Source organism: Suricata suricatta, chromosome 2 (genome assembly GCF_006229205.1).
Source record: "Suricata suricatta isolate VVHF042 chromosome 2, meerkat_22Aug2017_6uvM2_HiC, whole genome shotgun sequence".
Lineage (NCBI taxonomy): Eukaryota > Metazoa > Chordata > Mammalia > Carnivora > Herpestidae > Suricata > Suricata suricatta.
Window position 1 is genome coordinate 164,429,439 of NC_043701.1, and position 22,226 is coordinate 164,451,664.

Sequence of the window (22,226 nt, forward strand, 5' to 3'; positions counted from 1 at the left end):
ACCGAGGACTCTGATCCTTGGGATTTGCCTACCTAAGCATCCACATACTTCGGGGTCTAATGCTCAGACCGAGACTTTCCAACTGGAACAGCACAAAGTGGTTTCATCCTTCATTTCCAAATGAGCCACAGAACCATGTGTTTGAAATGAACAGCAAATTTCCACATTCTCTCTTTATGTCTTTGGTACTTGGTGTCTGGCTTAGAATGGAAGAGAATACCATAAGGCAGGAGGAGCATTTGGCTTGTGTAAGCAGGTCAATAACTATAAACTGAGGCCCCTGCTTACTCCATCTAGACACTGTGGCAGATAGAGGCCAGAATTTTGATCCATTATGTTTTGAAAACACTTTTTAGGTAATAAAGGACATCAGTACACTGTTACCACTACATGGTGGCTTTAGAAATCACCACAGCAAGTGTGGGTAGGAAATCTGGGGTGCCATCAAATGACAAAAATAATATAAATGTTTTTAAATGACTTTAAAAAATCAGTCTGAAACATTCAGGTATGGAATAAGAGTAAAATTATGCTTTTTAAAAAAAGAAGAGTAGGAAAATTCCTTTAGGAATAAACTTATGCAACAGATTTTTCCTACATAATTTACGTAGTAGAATATATAATAGAAATATGTTAGATTTGGGGCACCTGGGTGGCTCAGTCATTTAAGCGTCTGACTCTTGATTTCAGCTCAGGTCATAATCTCATGATTCATGAGATCATTCCCCACATTGAGCTCTGTGCTGACATTGCAGAGCCTACTTGGAATTCTCTTTCCTTCTCTCTCTGCCTCTCCCTTGTTTTTTCTCTCTCTCTCCCCCTCTCTCAAAATGAATAAATAAACTTAAAGAATACTTTATAGAAATGTGAGCTTAATTAGAAGGAGAAAAAACAGAAAGCCATGGAAAATTCATAAAGAAAATGTAGAAAATGCATCAAATGAGGAAAAAAATTTCAAATTGCTTAAAATTGTTAGATTGGGAATGCTATGTTAACCAATGAGAAGCACATGAACATGTGCACATGCACACAGATGCACACAGATGCACACACGCACACACAATACTGGAACCATTACACTGTTCTTTGTTGTGCTTTCAAAATAGCCTTCAAAACTTCTACATCTAGCATCACTTGCTAGACTTAACCAAAGTCATAAGATCTTATCTCTGAAATGGATATAGGACGTCTTGCCCTGGATGTTACTTCCTTACTCTTCCAAATTATTAGATATTTGAGAAATCTAAGTGACTTTACAGAGGTCTGCAGAGTCCTGTATGAAGAAGAAGTGCCCTACAGAGGCAGGTGGTAACTTGGGAGTTAAAAGACTCAGGTTATACACCCTTTGAAATGCAATTTACATTTGAACCTTAATTTCTTTACTTATAGGCAGAATGACCAGGAGTCAAATCATCACATTTAGCAGGTGATCTGCTATTTTTTCTAATTATATTATTCTTGTTAGGGGCATTACTGCAGACCCACTCATATTCCAACGTCCCTTCAAGCTGCTAAAATGATCTCGGCCCTCACAGGTAAAGATGCAGGGCTCATTCAAGTGTTGTTGGCCATATGATGGGAACTGCCCATTGCACACAACTGGTGGATCACACTAAAGATGGAGCTGATAAGACAGAGAGTCACGGAATAGCAAATGACAAAGTGCAAAGCCAGAAGCCTGAGATGTTACACACTTGGGCAAAACTTATGTGGCTGGGTGAAGTTCTCATTCAGGGGTCGTGGCCAGCCATGTGGATGAAATGGGGCAACGGCATTGCAGGGCTTAGAGCAAACAGGCTGAGAGACTGAAACTCTCAGTAACCAGCCAGGTATCGCTCTTGCTTGTCAAGGCAAAGTTCTGTGCAAATGTTGATTCCCTGAAACCCTCAAAAATAGCAACACCCCAATGTATGTGGACCAGTGTTTAGGGAAGGAAAAGTGGAGCCTTACAAAGAGCTGCTAACAGGGGCACCTGGGTGGCTCAGTTGCTTAAGTGTGTGACTTCGGCTCAGGTCACAATCTCACGGTTTGTGGGTTCAAGCCCCGTGTCGGGCTCTGTGCTGATGGCCCAGAGCCTGGAGCCTGCTTCAGATTGTGTGTCTCCCTCTCTCTCTCTTTAACCCTCCCCCAATCATGCTCTGACTCTCTCTCACTCAAAAATAAATAAACATTAAAAAAAAAAAAGGGCTGGTAACCAAGCCAACCTGAACTTCAGATCCTAGGCCTCTGGCTACAGACAGCCTATATTGTCTGCCTCATTTCCCTCTTTCTTTTTTAACTCGAAGCAGCAAGGGAGAAGAAATGAAGTGGCTCAGTTACCTTGCTAGAGTCAAAGAGAATAAAGCTGAATGGAGCATGGAATAACACAGGAGAAAGCCTCTTAAGTCTCCACGGCTCATTGAAATCAGCTCCTGTTTCTTTGTGTGGAAGGAGCCAACAGCCGAGGCTTCTGAGTCGCCCCTGCACTGGCTCAGACGCGGACACCTGCCTGGACGTACCACTGCCTGCGGACTCTTTGTGCCACTTCTAAAGGCCCCAATTTCCCCCAGATGAAAAAGTAGGTCAAATTCTTTCATGACTTCAACAAATGCGGTTCTTACAGAAAATTGTATCAGGAGTCATGTTCTCTATCTTCCGATGGCTGGAAACATCCTGCAATATTTATGAAGTGTTATTATACTGTGGTTACTTTTATGCTGCCATAAGTCTTTCAAAGTATGTGAAATTACAGATCATGGAAATCCATTTAATGAGGGCACAGCCTTCACGTTTTGAAGTTAAATCTCACCGAAGAAGTTATAATCATGAATTTTCCTTATTAAGTTCCAGTCTTTGTATGTAAATTGAAGTATTAAGACAATGAGATACAGATCAAAGTTTTAATTTTAGTCCCTTGCCTCAGATTTAATTTAAAAGTCTTAAATTATGCAGCAAATTGCATCTCTTTATTCTTACAGCTGTTTAAAACAGATTTAATTATCTTCTGTAACAGACAGACACTACTTCTGCCTACAGTCTTCTCCAATGAATGCCTTCCAAATGGGTTTTGTTGAGTTCTTAAGACTGATTAGGCCCTCTGCCATCCATTCTATGCCTTCAGGTTCTTGCATTGGATTTCTCCAGGAAGCCGAGTTATCGCACTGAAAGTCTATAGGCTCATTAGTGGTCCAGAGAACATCCATCTTAAGCAAGGCTTCAGACAGAGAGATGCCACCTCTCATTAGATACCTGGATCTCAGTCCAAAATGCCTTTGATTGGCTCCCTTAAAATCAGATGTAGTTGGAAAATGTTTGACTAGTCAGATACAACTTTGTGGGCATTTCTTCTCCCCTCCTGACTGATCCCTGAATCAACCATTCACAATCCCCAAGGAAACACTGATGCCTAAATGTAGACTGTATATGCATATGTATTCTTGTATGAGCCACAGTGAGGGAGTCTGGGATGGAAGAAATGTTGTCTCCTTTGCCTTGTTGCTTCTGATGAAGGTTCTTCCATTAGAGTACTCTGGGAGAGAACATGAAAACAGCAGGGATGGAGTTCCTGACCACAGGGGCTTTTCATCAACTTCAATAGGCTTGCGTGGTTCTCTGAGTAACAGGTGTGAGCCAAGCATTTAGGATTTTGAACCAATTGTGTTATATGGCCCTTTCTGTCACCGAGATGCAGAGAGCAGCCTCACATGTTATTTGCAGGAATGGATTCCATTTCTTGCATGTGCCAGGTCTGCAAAATTTTTATTCCGACTCATACTACTGTGCGTGGAGCTACAAGCAAGCATCAGTTTATCTAGTCTTTGATTATCTTCTGTCAATAAGAAGTTCTCTTCTTTGCTCTTATGTTAGCAAGGTTTTCATCGATATTGTGTTAGAATTAGGGCAGGGATTAGTACAGAACAAAGGAAGGGATTTAGATTTCAGATGAAGACTTTAACATGTTTTGGATGTGATGCAAATTTTGAGTCTTTTCCTTTTAAGTTTGGGCTTCATCTCTATACTCCTTGGGGAAGCCTATCCAAATCCACACACACTGAGTTCTAGTAATGTGTTAGGCACAGCGAGAGATGCTAGAGCTGCACCCAGGCAGAGCATGACTTGTACCTTAATGATATTTATCATGTAATGGCGGCTGCCAAAAATATTATTACAATATAATGCCATATGTTAAATTTTATGTTTGTTTTGAATGGATATTAAAAAAGTACCCTTTTGTATTTCATGCAGTTAGATTGTTATTTAAAAGATACAGCAGAGGTCCTTGTTTACCAAAAACATGTATCTCTCCAAAACGAAATAGATCTACTCATGAATGAAAAGTACATGCTATAAAGTTGGACCTTAGTAAAATCTGTATTGAAGAGCAGACAAATACACATGTCTAACTAGTGGGTGGGGCAGTTGATTCCTCAGGTCATGCACATCTGACTTGATATGTATAGGAGATGGAGCCTACATGGAGGGGCTCGTACATAAAGACCTGGGGACAAGGAAGGGGGCATGACATCAGTCCCTAGCCCAACCCGGCCCAGTAGACAGAAGACAAGCCTATAGGAGAAAACTGAACTATGAGCATGCCATGAGAGACACAGACCTAATCTTTGGTGCCCAAATGACAAAATATTATATGAAACTGGACAGTCTTAGGCCTATTTCTGCATTAATCACAGTGTAATGTAATTATCAGAATGTGGTGGGAACTTCTTGGTCCCTTTGGTAACTTGAGGACTTGTTACTTTAGAAGCATCAGAAGCAAGGTCCCCACTGTTATGAAAAACTGGCACTAGGTAGGGTGGCAAGAGCCAAATATTATATTCAAAGTAAATTTAGGAGTGTCAAATTCAAAGGAGAAGTGGACTCAGAGATTACAAGGGAGATAATATACAGACCCATGCGTTGCCAGGGGCATATTTTAGGGGTTTTTGTTTGTGTATCTTTTGGATTTGATTAAACAATTCTTATAGTCTATTTCATACCCAAGACTCTGGAGAAGTTGGGCCTACATGGATGACAAACTCCAAGTCCCACATTCAAATCTTCTATTTCCAATATTCTTTAGAATAGATAAAACAATACCAGAGATGTAGGAGCCATTCAATCCAGATCGAATTTTACAAAGAGAAGGAAACCATCTAGAAAGGATTTGGAATTTATGGTGGCTGAAATCATCTTCAACAAATTGACTGCAAGCCATGAATATTCTCAGAAAATCCAGGAGGAAAATTTTGCTTTATATTTGACTAGCATCTAAGAACACAACAGCGGCCATAAGGCAGATGGGCTAGGGCACAGAAAATTTTGCCCACTTTTTCTGCTTCTTGGTCTTTGTTACTACCTGTCCCCAGTTTCTAAGGGAACACTAGGAACTACATGAAGTTCTTTCCCAGAACTTGGCTCTTTCCACTGGAGAGAGGCAATAAAAAGGCCAGATACCATACAGCCTGGATTTGACTCTATATTTAAGTAGCTGTGTGATCTCAGGTAAATTGCTTTGCCTTCCTGTGCTTTAGCTGTGCTACCTACTCCCAACAGGGTGGCTGTGGGATCTAAATGAAATAATCCCAGGACATGTTCACAAACTGGACTACAGTCAGTGCTCAATAAAGGCTGGATATTCAAACTGTTATCACTGTGTTAATGTCAATGCTCCCCAACTTCTTGGAGACACTCTGCTTTCCTTTACGTTGTGTGCTAATCACGCACATCACCTAAGCCTATGTATGTAATCCAGGGATTAATAGAGAAACCAGCTGCTTCTGTAAAGACAGCTTGTGAACATCGGCACAGAATCCAACAGCTGAGTGTGAGGTCCCCAGGGCCTCATGATGTGGGGACAGTCTTTTTGGCTTGTACTTTGCACTAGGAGACAAGAGCATCGAGGGGCCAGGTCTGACAGCTGAAGATAGCAGATTTCCTCTTTGCTGTTGTAGCTTTGCCCACTCAAGTGGAATGAACTAACTTGTTATTTTTTTTTCCCTTCTTGCGCCCAGAAGGCATGAATTTACACATTTTAGAACCAGATTTCCCAATCTGTTCTTACATCACTCAGCTGAGTCTGAGATGTCTGATAATCTTTGTTACATAGAAAGCAAAGTTGAATGGACGAGAGCCTGGCCTCTGTCCCTGGAGGGCGTACAAAGGTCAGACCGACCAGGCGTGAGTTCTTGTTTCAGATCTTGCTCTACTATGTTCTTAGAAATGGAACAAAATTCTGAATTCTGAAGCCTGCTCCAGCACAAACATCTGCTGCTTCAAAAGATCATGTTCTTCTAAGTCATCATAACCAGGCTCCTTATATCTCTGGGAAAGGTGACTTCATGCTCATTACAAGGAACTATAGAATACAGGATTGGCCCAGGAAGTACAACCTTTCCTAAATGTCCCCAAAGTTTTCTTTCTTTTTTTCTCTAAAGACCTAAATACAAAATGTACAAATACATGCTATGTGAATTTCTCAAGTGATTTTTAGGTTAGTTTTTTGTTGAGCATAATAGACATAAAGAAAAATACGTAAATCAAATATATGAATTGAGATTTTACAGAATGAATGCATCCATTAATCTACAACAAAAAACTGAAAATCTCCAATACCCCCAAATCCCAGCCCCCCACGGCCACTTCCCCTCCAAAGAGAACTATTGTTGTCACTCTGTTACCATAAATTAGGTTTGTCTACTCTCGCAGCTTCATTAAACAGAATCGTGTGTATATATGTGTGTGTGTGTGTGTGTGTGTGTGTGTGTGTGTGTGTGTGTGTGTATTTCCAGTCAGATTTCTTTAGTGTAACAGTGGATATGAGCTTCATCCAAGTTTCTGTAGGGAGGATTAGTTTGTTCTTTTTCATTGTTGTACCGCATTCCATTTGATAAGTATACTGTAATTTATTTCTTGATTACACTGTTGATAAATGTTTGTTTCTAGGTTTTTTTTAAATTTTTTAATGTTTTGTTTATTTTTGATAGAGAGAGAGACAGAGCATAAGAGGGGGAGGGGCAGAGAGAGAAGGAGACACAGAACCAGAAGCAGGCTCCAGGCTCTGAGCTAGCTGTCAGCACAGAGCCCGACGCGGGGCTTGAACCCACGAAGGTGAGATCTGACCTGAGCTGATGCCGGAGGCTTAACCGACTGAGCCATCCAGGCACCCCTGTTTCTAGTTTTGACCTCTTAGAATAAATCTGCTATGTATATTATTTTCCATATATTCTGGTGCATATTTGTATGCATTCTGATGGGTGTATACTTAGGAGTAGAAATTCTGGGTTATAGGCTGTGTGTATATTCACAGAATAGTAGTTAGTAGTGAATGTCAAGCAGATCTCAAAACTGTCACAATCTGCACTCCAGACAATACTGTATGAATGACCAGTTGCTCCAACAATAATACTTGATATTATCATTTTTTGGCATATTAATCTTCTAATGGGTAGATAGTAATATCTTATTTTAGTTTTCAGTTGCATTCCTGATGGGCAGTGATGTTGAGAATTTTTGATATGCTTATCAGCTGTTTGGTTACCCCCCTTTGAGAAGTTCATTTAAGTCATTTGTGCATTTTTTACTCAGTTGCTGGAATTTTTCTGACTGATTTATAGAATTAATTTATAAATTTCTGGGCATGAGTCCTTTATTGAACTTATGTATTGCAAACAACTCTGTACCCTCTAGGGCTTACCTTTTTATTTTCTAAATAGTGCATTTTCAAGAAAAGAAATTCCTAATTTTAATATAGCCTAATCAAACCATATTTTTCTGTATACTTACTAGGTTTCATTTCCTGTTTTAAAACAATCGCTGCTTAACAATACTCTTCCGCATTTTCTTTAAACAATTTAGTTTTAGCTTTCAAAATTAGATGGACAACCCAGTTGGAATTATTTTTGTGCTGAGAGAAATCAAGATTCACATATTCCCACATGGAATTTGATGTCACTGCATAGTTTTTTGAAAAGACAATTTACCTACTGTACTACAGTGTCTCATTTGTCATAAAGAGTATGGTGTGTATATGTCCATATATGTGTATGTATGTATACACACCTATACACACACATGCATATACACATATGCATGTGTTTCTTGATTCACTGTTCCCTTTCTTGATCAGCTTGTGTATGTAGAATATGTATGTGTATATAGATATACATCCTATATATATGGATATGCATCCTATATATATGTATATACATCCTATATCCCCCACATATATCCCATATATATGTACATATATATATATATCATCACATATTCTTAATTACTATAGCTTTATAATACATTTTGATATCTGGTAATGTAAGCCATCCAGTTTTGTGGGTCATCTTTAAGATTATCTTTGCTATTCTTGAGCCCTTGTCTTTTGATATAAATTTTATGATCATGCAATTTTAATCCACAAATATATTCTAGGGGGTTTAGTGAAATTGCCTTGAATATAAGACCAATGTAGGAAAAACTGGCATCTTTTGATAATATTGCATCTTCCTATCCACATCATGGTATACTTCACCATACATTTTATGTTCTTAAAATAAATTCCAAATGTGTCGTACTGTTCTGGGTAGAGATATTGAAAATAAGGTGTTAGTGTTGTCTGTAGGTATGCATTATATTTTATGTTATTTATTTATTTAAGTTATTTATGTTTTTATTTAAATTCAAGTTAGTTAACATACAGTATACTATTGGTTTCAGGAATAGAATTTAGTGATTCATCACTTACAATACAACACCCAGTGCTCATCCCAACAAGTGTCCTCCTTAATGCCCATCAGCCATTTAGCCCACACCCCCCCAACAACCCTTCAGCAACCCCTTAGTTTGTTCTCTTTATTTAAGAATCTGTTATGGTTTGTCTTTTTCTGTTTTTATCTTGTTTTTCCTTCTATTCTCCTATGTTCATCTGTTTTGTTTCTTAATTTTTTATAAAGTATATTATATATAATTATACATAATAGATAATATATATATAATATATATGTTATTTTTAATTGGTTCAGAGGATTTATATACCAAATTATCACGACGTACTCTATATCCAGAGTACTTAAAATGTGTGTGAATGATCAATTAACACAGGTTTGGAAATCAAAGCCAGTGGAACACAGTATCTAGAAACAAACCCACAGAGGTATGTTGAACTGGTTTATTACACTGTCTCATGGCAATTCAGCACGAGAGGAACTGTCCTCCAGTGGACAACGAATATGCAGACAGAAGAAGCTCTATCTACCTTGGTTTTATTCGAGACGGATTATAGACTTAAATGTAGAAGCTAGAGAAAAAACCCTGTGGCATGGTTTCACAATGTTGCTGGAATTTTTTCCGAGTTGCATTTTTTCCCTCTCTGAGTTGTCTGATTCTGACTTCTTCAGCAAGCCACAAAATCACTAATAATTTATTTTATGTAATTAATGATAATATTTGGGTTTATATCTACCATTTCTGTATCTGTTCTTTTTGTCTTGGCTGTAAGTATGTTTCTTCTTCTCTCTTTTCTTTTGGATTAATGAGGTGCATTTAATATTATTCCTGTTCCCTTGTCAATAACTTGAGTGTTAAATAGTCTCTATTCTTTCAGCTGATTCTCTAGATATTAAAGCACATATTCTGGACTTGCTGATGTCAGATATAAATTAGTACTTTTACTTTCTTACAGATATTTTATGGAATTTAAAACACTTGAATGGCATTTAATATACATTTGTTGTCATGTATTTTAATTCTGCATATATTTTAAACCCATAGCTGATTATCAATATTGGCCTGCAAAGTTATTATTAATTTCAGTTTACCTCCATATATGCCCTCTTTCTTGCTCTTCATTCTTTCCATTATTGTAGTTTCATCTGGCATCATTTTCTTTATGTCTGATGAATTACCTTTAATATTTCTTTTTATAGAAATCAGCTTATACAATTCATCTCAGTTTCTGTTTGAGAAATGTCTTTATTTTACCTTCACATATTTTCCCCCAGCACTTCAAAAATGTTATTTAATTTTCTTCTGGGCTGCTTTAAAATTTTCTTCTTAAGTTTTAGACTTTGGTAGTTTGAATATGATACCTATATGTGTTTTTTTTTTTCTTCGCATATGTCATGCTTGGGGTTTGTGGATTATCTCCAATCTATGTTGATAAACTCATGCCTTTTGTCAGTTTCAGCAAATTCTTAGACATTATCTCTTCAAAAATGATTCTGACTCCTTATCTTTCTTCTCTCCGCTGGGACTCCAATTATGTTTATGGTAGCCCTTTATCACTTTCTCTTATTATTTTTTTAAGTTTGTTTATTTTGAGAGAGAGAGAGAGAGAGAGAGAGAGAGAGAGAGAGAGAGAGAGAGAGAGAGAAAGAGAAAGAGAGAGTATATGAGCGAGCAGAAGAGGGGCAGAATGACAGGGGGAAAGAGAATCCCAAACAGGTTCCTCACTGGGGCAAGCCCATTAGCAAGCCCAATGCTAGGCTTTAACTCACGAACCGTGATATCGTAAGCTGAGCCGGAACCAAGAGTTAGAGACTTCACCAACTGAGCCATTCAGGTGCCCCTTCCCTTCCTATTCTTTCCTCTATTTTCTATCCTTTTTCTCTTATGACAAATGTTAAACTCCCGATTGTCCTTTCTTCCAGTTAACTGATCCTCTATCTGTCTGGGTTCAGTTGGCTCTTACCCATCTAACTTCTTAATATCAGTTATTATATCTTTATTTCTACAACTTCCATTTGTTGACTGCCTCCTAATGATTACTGCTGGAAGGTTACATTTTCTATCTTGACCCATGTTCATGAACATATTAATTATACTGCAGACAAATGTTCTTTTTCTGATGCTTTCTTCCTCCTCGTAGTCCTATTTCTTGATATATATGTAATATGTTAAATTAAATGCCCAATATTTGATATGAAAAACAAATAGGTAAGGCTTCTGATTTATGTGATTTTGCTCTAAAGAGGATTCATTTTAGCTCCTGACAGATATTTAGAAGGGGGTAGAAATCACTCTAACCCTTTCAGAGTCTAAAATAAGTCCAGATTGGGTTTCAGCACTTCGAGGACCAGATCTAATTCTGGTGTGTCCTCACTCCTAGGATGGAGCTTTCTAGGACACTCCTAGGATGGAGCTTTCTAGGAGTCTCAAGAACCCAGTGTTGTATTGCTCACCAGAGCTTCCTTCCCTGATAGTCCCTGAACTCTAATTTTTATTTCCTCAAAATACAATACTTCTAAAAACTATGGGAAATCTCTCATCCTTTTAGTGACTACTTTCCATTTTGCCTGTATCATATAGATGTTGTCAAACAACTTAGAGAGGGAAAGAATGCACAGAATATTGTGCTACTTCTCTGTGCTTCTCAAATTTCTGGGATTTGACCTCAAGTAAACTTTTATCTTCCCAGCCTTGTGAGCCAACTCTTTAGCCAACACTTCCTGTTCGGTCTTCTAACTGGGGATCTGAAAGCTGACCTCCTCTGTGCTGTATGAACTGGCAAAGTTCTTGAGAGGAATTCATCATGAATTGTTGCACTCACTGCACTGAATGCCCCATCTCTGAAGAAAATAATTTTGTTTTTCTAAATCCTGTTGACAATTCTGTCATGGTCTTCTTTCTTCTTGTCTCTCTTTCTCTCAGAATCTCTCTCTCTCTCTCTCCACACACACACACACACACACACACACACACACACACACACACACATGTGCGTGTATATATATATATGTATATTATATATATAATTGATTATATATATTGTATATACATACATACATACATATATATACACAATGTTATATATAATTGATTTGCTGTGAGCTAATACGCCATAGGCTCAGGCACTGGTCCCTAAAGATTATATTTTTCTGAAATTGCAAGCAACTCCATTGGCCTAAATTGGCCTGCATCTTTCTACCTCCAGTGGAAAGATTTTGGGGAAACTTAGTATCTAGGAGATTGGGTATGGTTGAAAGGCACTTATAAAGGAGATACTGGAAAGGAGTACTGGGTTAGAAGAACTGTTCTCTAAGTGATCCTTGGACCAGAGGCATCAGCATCATCTTGTGCCAGAGTTGCAAACTCATCAATTCACAGTTGTTTTTCCTACAGGAATTAAAACACCACTAATTTTGATCAATCCTGACAAAGCAATCCTAACTGCTTCATCTTTTCCCCTTTGAGTTTCACTCCAGAACCTGTCAGGCTACACTATTGCTGTTGACTTTGCCTTTGTTTTGTTATTTATTCATTTTTTTTAAAGTTATTTATTTACTTAGAGAGAGAGAGTGAGAGTGAGAGCATGTGCGGGGGAGGGGCACAGAGTCTCAAGCTTGATGTTGGGCTTGAACTCATGAACCGTGAGATCATGACCTAAGCTGAAACCAAGAGTAAGACACTTAATGAAGTAAGCCACCTAGGCGCCCCTGTTTATCTCGAAACCCAATGCATAGCCTATGCATATTCTTAGGTCCCACCCAACCTACTCAATCAGAACCTTTAGAGATAGGGCTTGGGAAAGCAGAGAGAGAGGGAAAGAGAGAGAGAGAGAGAGAGAGAATCCCAAGCAGGCTCTGCACTATCAGCATAGAGCCCGATGCTGATAGTTTCCTGAACCCCAAGATCATGGTCTGAGCTGAGATGAAGAGTTGAATGCTTCACCGACTGAGCCACCCAGGTGCCCCTCATTATTAGCTTTTTCAAGCCCTTTGTGTTCACAAGGCCTAGCACCGTGCTGCCCCTATTTTAGTGCTCAGAGAACAGGGCTGAATGCAGGACTGCCCGGCTTGATAACTGAGATCATTTAATGTAATTATTTGCCCTTTAGAGAACATCTTCCTCATTCACATGATGATAAAAATGCCTGTGTATATTTTAAAAAACATCAATTTCATTTTATACACTCTAAATACTCAGAAATCTCAGGGAACCATAATTTGTCAAATAGTAATTGATCCTCATAATGATATTGCAGAGGTACTACGAAAATACAAACTCTCCATTGCCAAAGAAAGTATGCTCAGTTATATTTAGATTAGCCTTAGTGCTGTAAGTATGACCAGCAGGCTGCTTTCCGAAAAGAAAAGCCAAGACTTCAGGTTGAGAGAGGAAGACAGCCCTAGTGTCTTTTAGGTTTTAACGTGTGTGTGCTAAATTATTTTAGGAATACCATTAATGTATTCGGAGAAGCCTTTTTGCTGGAAGTGCCAAGAAGACACAATTAACTCCAAAAAGAACTCCCAAGAAGAACTAAATTATGTCAGCATAAAGAACAACTTGCAACAGGATGAAAATAATTGAGGAAATGTGTCAGAGAAGGTGAGACAGCAGCAGCAGCAGCAACAACAAACCAGACTTAAAGGTAGAAAAAAATAAGTTTCAACATTAAAAAAAAATTTAACAAAACCAAAAACATACGTAAAGCAACTCTGATTTCCTAGGAAAAAATACCGGCCCTAGAAGACAAAAGGGCTCCGGGCTTTGGTCCTACCTCTTCCAGCTGCACCAGGAGAGTGACATTGTGCCCCTGTTCCGCCGTCAACTTCCCATCAGCAGTGACGATCCGCAGCCCCCGCGGGGCCTTCCCGGGACACTTCTGCGGTTTGGCAGTGTACTGTTCTCTGACTCCATCAGTGCAGTTATTGGAAACCACTTTCCTATACCTAAACGGAGAAAAGTTCACATTGTAATCCGGTTCATTACCATGTGCCTCACTCCCAGGGCTTTTAAGCTAGACCTCCCACTGTGTAGCCCTGAGGGCTATCAATAACTACACGTCATGGTCCCCTGAGGATTAGAGCTAATTCCTAGGAAGCTCTCACCAGAAAGAAAAATCATCACAGGGGCATACTGTACATATAATTAAGCACTTTAATATAATTCTTTTATTCAGTCAATGAATCATTTCCCTTCAGAGCTATGGGAAGGGCAGAGCAGTAGTAGACATGCTTGCTCCTTGCCCTCGCTATGTTTATAACCTTGAAGAGATATCTGGAAAATAATCTAAAAGATACTTTAAAGACCATATAATTGAGGGTTAGAATGATTAATATGTATTGCAAGGGAATTTGCAATTCAAAGAATAGATTGTTACGGAAGATGTGATTTAACATTGGACCCCATAGAGGATGCTATGGTAATGGTGTAGTACAGAAAGCTGTCTAAATTTGATCCTGTCTACTCGATATTTTATGAGGAGATAGACTGGCTAAACACTGAAAACTTATAATATGGAGATGACTATGCAGGTGGAGTAAATCTTCCCTCCTCTTTTATTTTTTCTTATTTTAGCATTAATGGAAGAAAAAGGATTATCAGATTCATAATTAATCAGAATCTGTGCTTTTAGGACAATCAACCTCTAAGACTTTGAGTTTCAGTGTTATCTCCTCATCATCTTTTTGTGTGGGGTCCTTAGTAACCACTCTACAAATTCACATAATAGACTTCCTGAGCCAGTAAAGCTCTTAGTGGAAGCAAAGTCTAAGGTCTTTTCACTTCTTCTAGGCCAGAAGTGGAGAAACTTTTAATATAAAGAGCTAGCTAGGAAATATTCTTGCATTGCCAGGTATATGGCATTTGTGACAAGTATGCAGCTCTTTGATTGTAGCATGAAAGTAGACAGAGGGAATGCATAAAAGAATGGAACAGCTGGGCTTCAGTAAAACCTGATTTACAGATGCTGGCAGTGTGCCAGATACGACCCTCGGCCATAGTTTCCCAACGCCTTCAGGTCCAGCCAACGTCCTTTCGTCTGCTTCTGAGTCTCAGGATTGACTACTTAAGATCATGGTTCAGAAAGTCAAATTAAATAATGTCTGGGAAAGTACCTTGAACACCATGGATCACTACAAGGTCAATTATTAGTATTTAATTCACCTCACAGGGTAGTTGTACAAATTAAATGGATTAATGTACACAGAGTATTTAAAACCGCCCTGATGATTAGCAAGTGCTTATGAAAGGTTACCAGTTATTTTAATTTAATATTATTATTTCTGTGACCTGTTCATAATCTTCGCGGCTTCCAAATGTCCTTAGGATAAGCCATAAATCCTGTCATCTTGCACGTGAAGCCCTCCACACACTCACTTCACTACATCTCTGAATTCTTTCTCACCAAAAAGCTCCTTCTGCCCTAGTCAAACCTCTCTTTTCAATCCTTTTGAGAGTACTTAGTTTCTTCTGCTCTTTCTGCTTCTCTGTCTTCATGCATGCTCTCTCAGCTGCCCAAAACTTACACTTTGAGTAACAACTCCTTTCCTCTGTCTTTTCCTGACTAGCATAGTAAAATACGAAGGGAAATAATAACAAGTTCATATATAGTGTTAACTGTATTTGTCATTGTGCTAAGTTCTTCATATGACTTTTGCCATTTAGCTTCAAAATATCCTGAATGGTCTGCTTAATGAAGGTACTATTATAATCAATATATAGATGAATAAGTTAAAATTCATAGAAGCTAACCAGTTTTCCCATGATCACATAGTCAGGACCCCAGAAAAATGTCTCTCCAGTATACATCCTGTCTTTACCACTACTGTACTGACTCTTTAAGTGGAAGGAGACTGTACCTCCTCTAAATTCTTTTTTGTAATTTATTTTTATTATTTTATAGCTTATTGTCAACTTGGTTTCCATATAACATCCAGTGCTGATCCCAATAAGTGCCCTCCTCCATGCCCACCACCCATTTTTCCCTCTCCCCCACCATCCACCCTCAGTTTGTTCTCAGTATTATGAATGAAAATATATGGTATCAGTCCTTCTCTGCCTGACTTATTTCACTTGGCATAACACCCTTGAGTTCCATCTACATTGCTACAAATGGCCAGATTTCATTCTTTCTCATTGCCATGTAGTATTCCGTTGTATATATAAACCACATCTTCTTGGTCCATTCATCAGGTGATGGACATTTAGGCTCTTTCCATGATTTGGCTATTGTTGAAAGTGCTACTATGAACATTGGGGTACCTGTGCCCCTATGCATCAGCACTTCTGTGTCCCTTGGGTAAATTTATAGCAGTGCTATTGCTGGGTCATAGGGGAGTTCTACTGTTAATTTTTTGAGGAATCTCCACACTGTTTTCCAGAGTGGCTGCGCCAGTTTACATTCCCACCAACAGTGTAGGAGGGTGCCCATCTCTCCACACCCTCACCAGCATCTATAGTCTAAGGAATCCTTATGATTTACTTGATAGGAGTCTATTTATGTCTTGCCTGACTGTCTTTTTGTGTGACTTGAAGTTTAAGTTCCTTGAGGACATCCTTGTCCCAGGGGACATGGAAAGCTGATAGTCAGGGGATCCACATTGGGATGACTGTACTGTTTTTTTGTTTTTTAATGTTTATTCATTTATTTTTGAGAGAAACAGCATGAGTGGGGAGGGGCAGAGAAAGAGGGAGACAGACAATCCCAAGCAGGCTCTGCACTGTCAGCACAGAGCCTGATGCAGGGCTCGAACTCATGAGGACTGTAAGACCAAGACCTGAGGTGAAACCAAAAGTCGGATACTTAACCAATTGAGCCACCCAGGTGCCCTTGACCGTACCATTTGAAATGCTCAAATACCTGCAGAGCAGTTGGTTATTACCACTGTCCCAAACACTTCAAACACCTCACTCACCAACCCAGCTGTGCCTAGTCCCTGTCTTCGGAGTCCTTACTCCTCCTTACAATCCAAATACTAAGGGGTTAACACCTAACCTGCCCTTCAGGCAGCCTCCAAATCTCCGGTCCTACATTAGGATACCTACCCATTCTGACTGGTCATTACCATGTCTGAGCATTTGTAACATCACTCCATTTGATATTTAAGAAAATCCATTGTAGCAGCTTATGAGTGTATACTGATTAAAGGAGAAAATAATGATAGGTGGGACAAAGAGACGAGAGAGAAAAGGCACTAGCATTGCAGAATGGTGACATTCTGGTCCCAACAAGGGTAGCAAGAAAATGACCAGCGATGTCACACAGTAATTATGGCATCCCAGAGAGTTCGTGCATCAGAGACTCCCTGCGTGTTTCACTAACGGCAGGTTATGATTTTTAATCACTTAGCATCCCAGCACACCTGTGGCTCTGTCGTGGTGAGCAGCTATAAAGCCAGAGACTCACCATCACCCTGGCATCATCGGCCAGAGAACATGCCTTTGTTTGTCACAGTTCTGACCAATCATTGGCCCAGGCTTCCCTGAATTCAGCAGCAACACTTCTGCTTAAACCCAAAGCACGAATCCTTTCCCCCTGGGATTCTGCCACAGAGAAGACTATTGGTAATTTTTTTAAAAACGCTCATTAAAAACCATTCTGAAACCATTTTATTTCCTGGATGAAAATGGCATCACATTAGCCCTACCAGACCTGTCCCTGAAATTTAGAAGAAAATTGTGCAGAAATACAGAGTTCATTTACTCAAGTAAGCACACACCTGCTTTTTGCATTAGAGAATGGTTCTATTTTCATCCGAGCAGCTGTCCCTGGGTCTGAGTTACATAAATGAATAATGCATTTAATATGTTATTAAATGGGGCTGCTACCTCCATAATAACAAGGCAACTTATGATTATGTTGGACCTAAGCTCTGAATATTACTGGGATGCATTTAGTTGGTAAAGCATCCTTCAATCCGCCAAGACGAAAAGTGCTTTGTAATGGCTAGGGAGTCTTTGTACAATTACTGAAAAGGAAACAGTCTGCAAATGTGCCTTTGATATTACCGGCCGCTCATCAGTAGATAGTGTCTTATTACTTCAACAGCCCCGACTTCAGCCACTCTCTTCCTTCCTATCTTGAATTCCCTTTGTCATCTTTCCCTCTTTACCCTTACCTCCTTTGATTTTTCTTCTGTGCTGCCTGCCAGTCTTAAAAGAGATGAAGGCCATAGCTTTTCTCTATGAGAGGAAAACTGGGGGGAGAAAAAGCCATGAAAGTCTTAATTTTCTGTGATTTTACTATTTAGTAGTTTTTTTTCCTTGTGATTTTGGGGTGGTGGTGGAATATGCACGTTTAGGATGATTCACCATATATTAAAGGGACAATGTGGTCTAGCTCAGTAGATTGCAATCCTGTGTGTCCTTTAGAATCACTTGCCAGCACTTTTAAAATAAATAGATGTCAGGGCACCTGGATGGCTCAGTCGGTTGAGCTTCGGCTTCGGCTCAGGTCATGATCTCACAGTTCCTGGGTTCAAGCCCTGCGTCAGGCTTTGTGCTGACAGCTAGCTCAGAGCCTGGAGCCTGCTTCAGATTCTGTGTCTCCCTCTCTCTCTGACTTTCCCCTGCTCACACTGTCTCTGTCTGTCTCTCAAAAATAAATAAAAAACATTTTTAAAAAGTTAAAAAAAAATAGATGCCAAGACCCTGTTCCCAGGGGTCTTGATTTCATTGAGAAATAATTAAATTATGATTTAATTGAGAATTCTGGGCATCAGTGCGGTTTTGTTTTTGTTTTAAGTTCCCCTGGTGATTCTCATGTACATCCAGAATTAAAGACCACTGGCCTGGTAGTTAAAACTAGTGTTGTGGAACCAAACTGCCTCAGTTTAAATTTGGACACTTACTGTATGAACCTGGACAGTTACCCAACCTTCTCTAATGCTTGGATTCTCTGCCTGTCAACCAGGGAGGGATAATTACAGAATCTTTTCAACGAAGTTCTTGAGAGGATTAAGTAAGATACTGCATTCAAGAGGGCTTAGTTTAGACTCTGGTGCATCATTAGAACTTAATAAATATTAAAATATAAGTAGTTAGTTAAAAAGTTAGTATTTAAAGTATTAAATATGAACTTGGTATCATACAGCAAGATTCCAGAAAACAGAAATTGCACTCTTATTTCCAAGATTATCTTAAGATCCAATCAGACTATGTCAATTTCCTTCTTAGACTCATTCAAAACTTCCTGTGAGTTTGTTCATAAGGGATCAAGTTGAAGTTTTACGTAAAGTCTTCAGTCTATCCTCAGGGAACTTTTCTAGCTTCAGGCCTTTCCCAATGTGCTTCTTGAGACTGGGCCACACTCAAGGCTACATGCCTTCTTTTTCCCTGTGCTGTTCATTCTTGCTAGGATGCTCTTTCCTTCTGTTAATCTTTCATTCATTCTTTAAAAATCAGCTTAGAAATCATGTCTCTCTGTGAAGTTGTCTCTTGACTTTAAAAAGTCAAGATATGACTACTCTTAAGAGAGTAGTCATCACACGTTATGACCAAGGCAGAGTTGTAACTGTAGGTCTTATTACAGTCGAGGCAAGCCTTATGGTCACTGAGCTATGGTAACCCTCGTTTGTGCTCACAACAAGAATTTAAATGATTTATTTTCTTGAATCATACTATGTGCCTTTGCTTTCAAGGGAAAACCGCCTTGTTACAACACCTAACAAAACAAAAGATGGATCAAGCCTTAGGGTGAAGGCACCTAGCATGAGTGCAGTGTATGACTGAGACTTAAAATCTTCCTAGACCTGTGTGCCCAAGTTTCAACACAAAACCTATGCAGTAGCCTTAACATCAACATTCAGAAAGAATGGGGCTCTGTGACTGACTGAGCGGGTTCTCCAAGTTTCTCCCCTCAAAGGAGCAGTCCTCAGGCCTTTTCCTTTAAACTGGGCAAGCAAGCTTGGGATTAGGAGACCAGGAGGAGGAGGCTAGGTGATGGGGAAAAAACTTCCCTTGTATTAAGCAGGATGGAAGAACAAGTCATTTATTTTGCCTAGTAAATGGAATGTGACTTTATTTTGAATGCCAGCTTGATGAAATGGTACATATGGCCATGTTAAACTAAATGACTAAACATCAAGAATCATGAGAATGACTCATGGAATCCACAATCTGAGTCACCATGTTGTACAACTAATTTATGTGAAGAAATTTTCCCCTTTTTTTTTGAGCACCTGGAGTTCTAGGAATCCTAATACTCACCCATTTCAAATTGGTCATGGACATGTCAGTGTGAAGGGATTTCAAAAGATCATCTGATACCATCCTTGCATTTTGCACATAAGTAAAAGAGGTACAGTTTAGAGTTCCCCAAGGTCACATGGGAAGCAATGAACAGCTCTGGACCTCTGGACTAAGTTGGGTGTCTCTTGCCACCATGCCGTACAACCTGGATGAGAATCATTCATGCCAATACCATCGACATAGGCAAGAACAGCTATATGAGGAACCAGGTCTCCACAGTGACATTCACTATGTTCTTCATTTCTCAACCCCAATATCATCCCATAAAAATATGGAAAACTATATCTAAGCAAGGTACGTACTCTAAAGAGTCAACTTCATGGCAACAAACTATTATTGAGTATCTGCTGTGAGACTGCACGGCTCTTTGCTAGGGGATAGCTACCCAGGCCCATACAGTGGTCAGTCTGTAAATTATGCAGGTGATTTCCTTTCTGTGGACTTTCAACACATGCACCACTTTTAGGACCGCTTATTCCCCATGGTACGCACTGACAAATCTTGCTGTGGAGATAAGACTGAACATCAAAATCCCCTCCAGGTGCAGGAGTGGGGTCATTTGGAAGAACATTGCAGCCCTCAAAGCTCCTGGAAATAGTAACTCCAGGGCACTGGCAGGTTAGCCAAGGTCTAAGTGTTCTTATGGCTTATCGAGAAAGGAATATGTTTCTAGAAAGAATTTTTAAAGCATTCCAAATGTGTGTTGATAATATGGAGATTGCTATTTTGCTAGAGCTTAACTTATATATGCATATATATAAATTTGCCAGACCCACTAAATGTTCTTACATAGATACTGAATTAATGTTAAAATTTAATGCTAAAAGTAATGCTAAAATTCTATTTAGACCTCTTGAGTAAATACCCTCATTGTATATTAAGAAACTAACCCTGAGGGACAATAAGAACTATTATTGCACATTCTTTCAGGAAGGATTAATGGCTTCTCAACAGAAATTCCACAGACAGAAATTTCTATACACATACTTTTTTTTTAACACATCTAGAAATATCTGTAGCTTAATAGCAAGAAAAATCTGTCCCTTGAGAAGATTATCTTGGTTTCTTATAATAAACCAGTCCAATGCCTACTTTATTTTATATTTACAGAGTCTTTTACGGTTGGCATGAAACAAGCGATGTCCTAGTTAATTTAGCAACTTAAATTTGCAGCATGTTGCCTGGATCCAAAACCGTATAAACAAGATTTAACCGTGTAGAGGTACAACTAGAGATTGTGTTTGTGTATGTGTAAACTGAGATATTTATAGACACAGATGGAGAAACAAAAAGCAACAAATTTAGGATAATTTCAGTACTAAAATGCAAGAAAATATACCAATGAATACTGATTTCATTCTATTTGAATAAAAGGACCTTGTTCACTGATCAGGTAAAGGTGTTATCTGTCTTGAGTGGTAGAGAGAGAGAGACATGTGTTTTGATGCCTAGTAACCCTGTGACTTTATGAGTGTGTATATAGGTGATTTTTTGTTTTACAGATGAAAACACAGGGGCTTAGATTAAATATGTCCTACATCACAGTAGTTGATACTATTAAGTATCAAATAAATGTCTGGGGCTATAGTGAAAAAACGTCTCCCCTGTTTTTTCCTTCACTCCAGAGAAGCCCTTAGATGATGACTGTAGGTGATGGTGTATGCATTTTGCAAAGCAGCTACGATCTGCTAGGCATTGTGCTACATGCTTTTTATATACTGCTGCATTTAAGTCAAACTCTAGGAGAAACTAGCAAAATTTTATAGGTAAAGAGGTTAAGGCTCAAAGAAAGGAAGCCACTTGCTAAGGTAACAGTAAATGGCAGAAGTCATTTAAAACCCTTGTTTCGTTCTAAAAAACCTCTCTTTTAGAACATCCTCATTACATTTCAGTTTCTACCCATAGCGGCTGAGGCCTTGGTACCAGCTTCCTGGCTTTCCATGGAAAGTCCTGGGGAAGATGTGAGGGCAAAGGGCGAAGAGTCAGGGAGCTTACAGTGGAGAACATGGTGGAACTTTGCTCACAAGAGGTTCCGTGGTGTGAATCTTAGAAATCGGACACCACCGGACCAAGAACTGAAGACGGGTAGTGCCAACCACCCAGAGCGACATTTGCACCCATCTCAGCTCTTAGTCCCATGATCTTTTCTAAGATCCATCCAAAAGCTAAAACAAAATTTGCCCAACTGTTTCATGTTTATACAGTGAAGCTGATAAAAATGTTGGCATCTCCTAAAAATAGTATTTCTATTAGGCACAATCATAACTGGTGCTAGACTTCTTCCATCC

General features: G+C 39.1%; 1 protein-coding gene across 1 annotated transcript in view; it reads right to left on the reverse strand.

The window, feature by feature from the left end:
• SORCS1 (sortilin related VPS10 domain containing receptor 1) overlaps nucleotides 1–22,226 on the reverse strand; it is a gene marked incomplete at its 5' end in the record, with an annotated part of 502,465 nt that overhangs the window by 58,353 nt on the left and 421,886 nt on the right. The window contains one exon of the mRNA XM_029920325.1: nucleotides 13,466–13,637. Coding sequence (XP_029776185.1) covers nucleotides 13,466–13,637 — 172 coding nt within the window. The remainder of the gene's footprint in view (nucleotides 1–13,465; nucleotides 13,638–22,226) is intronic.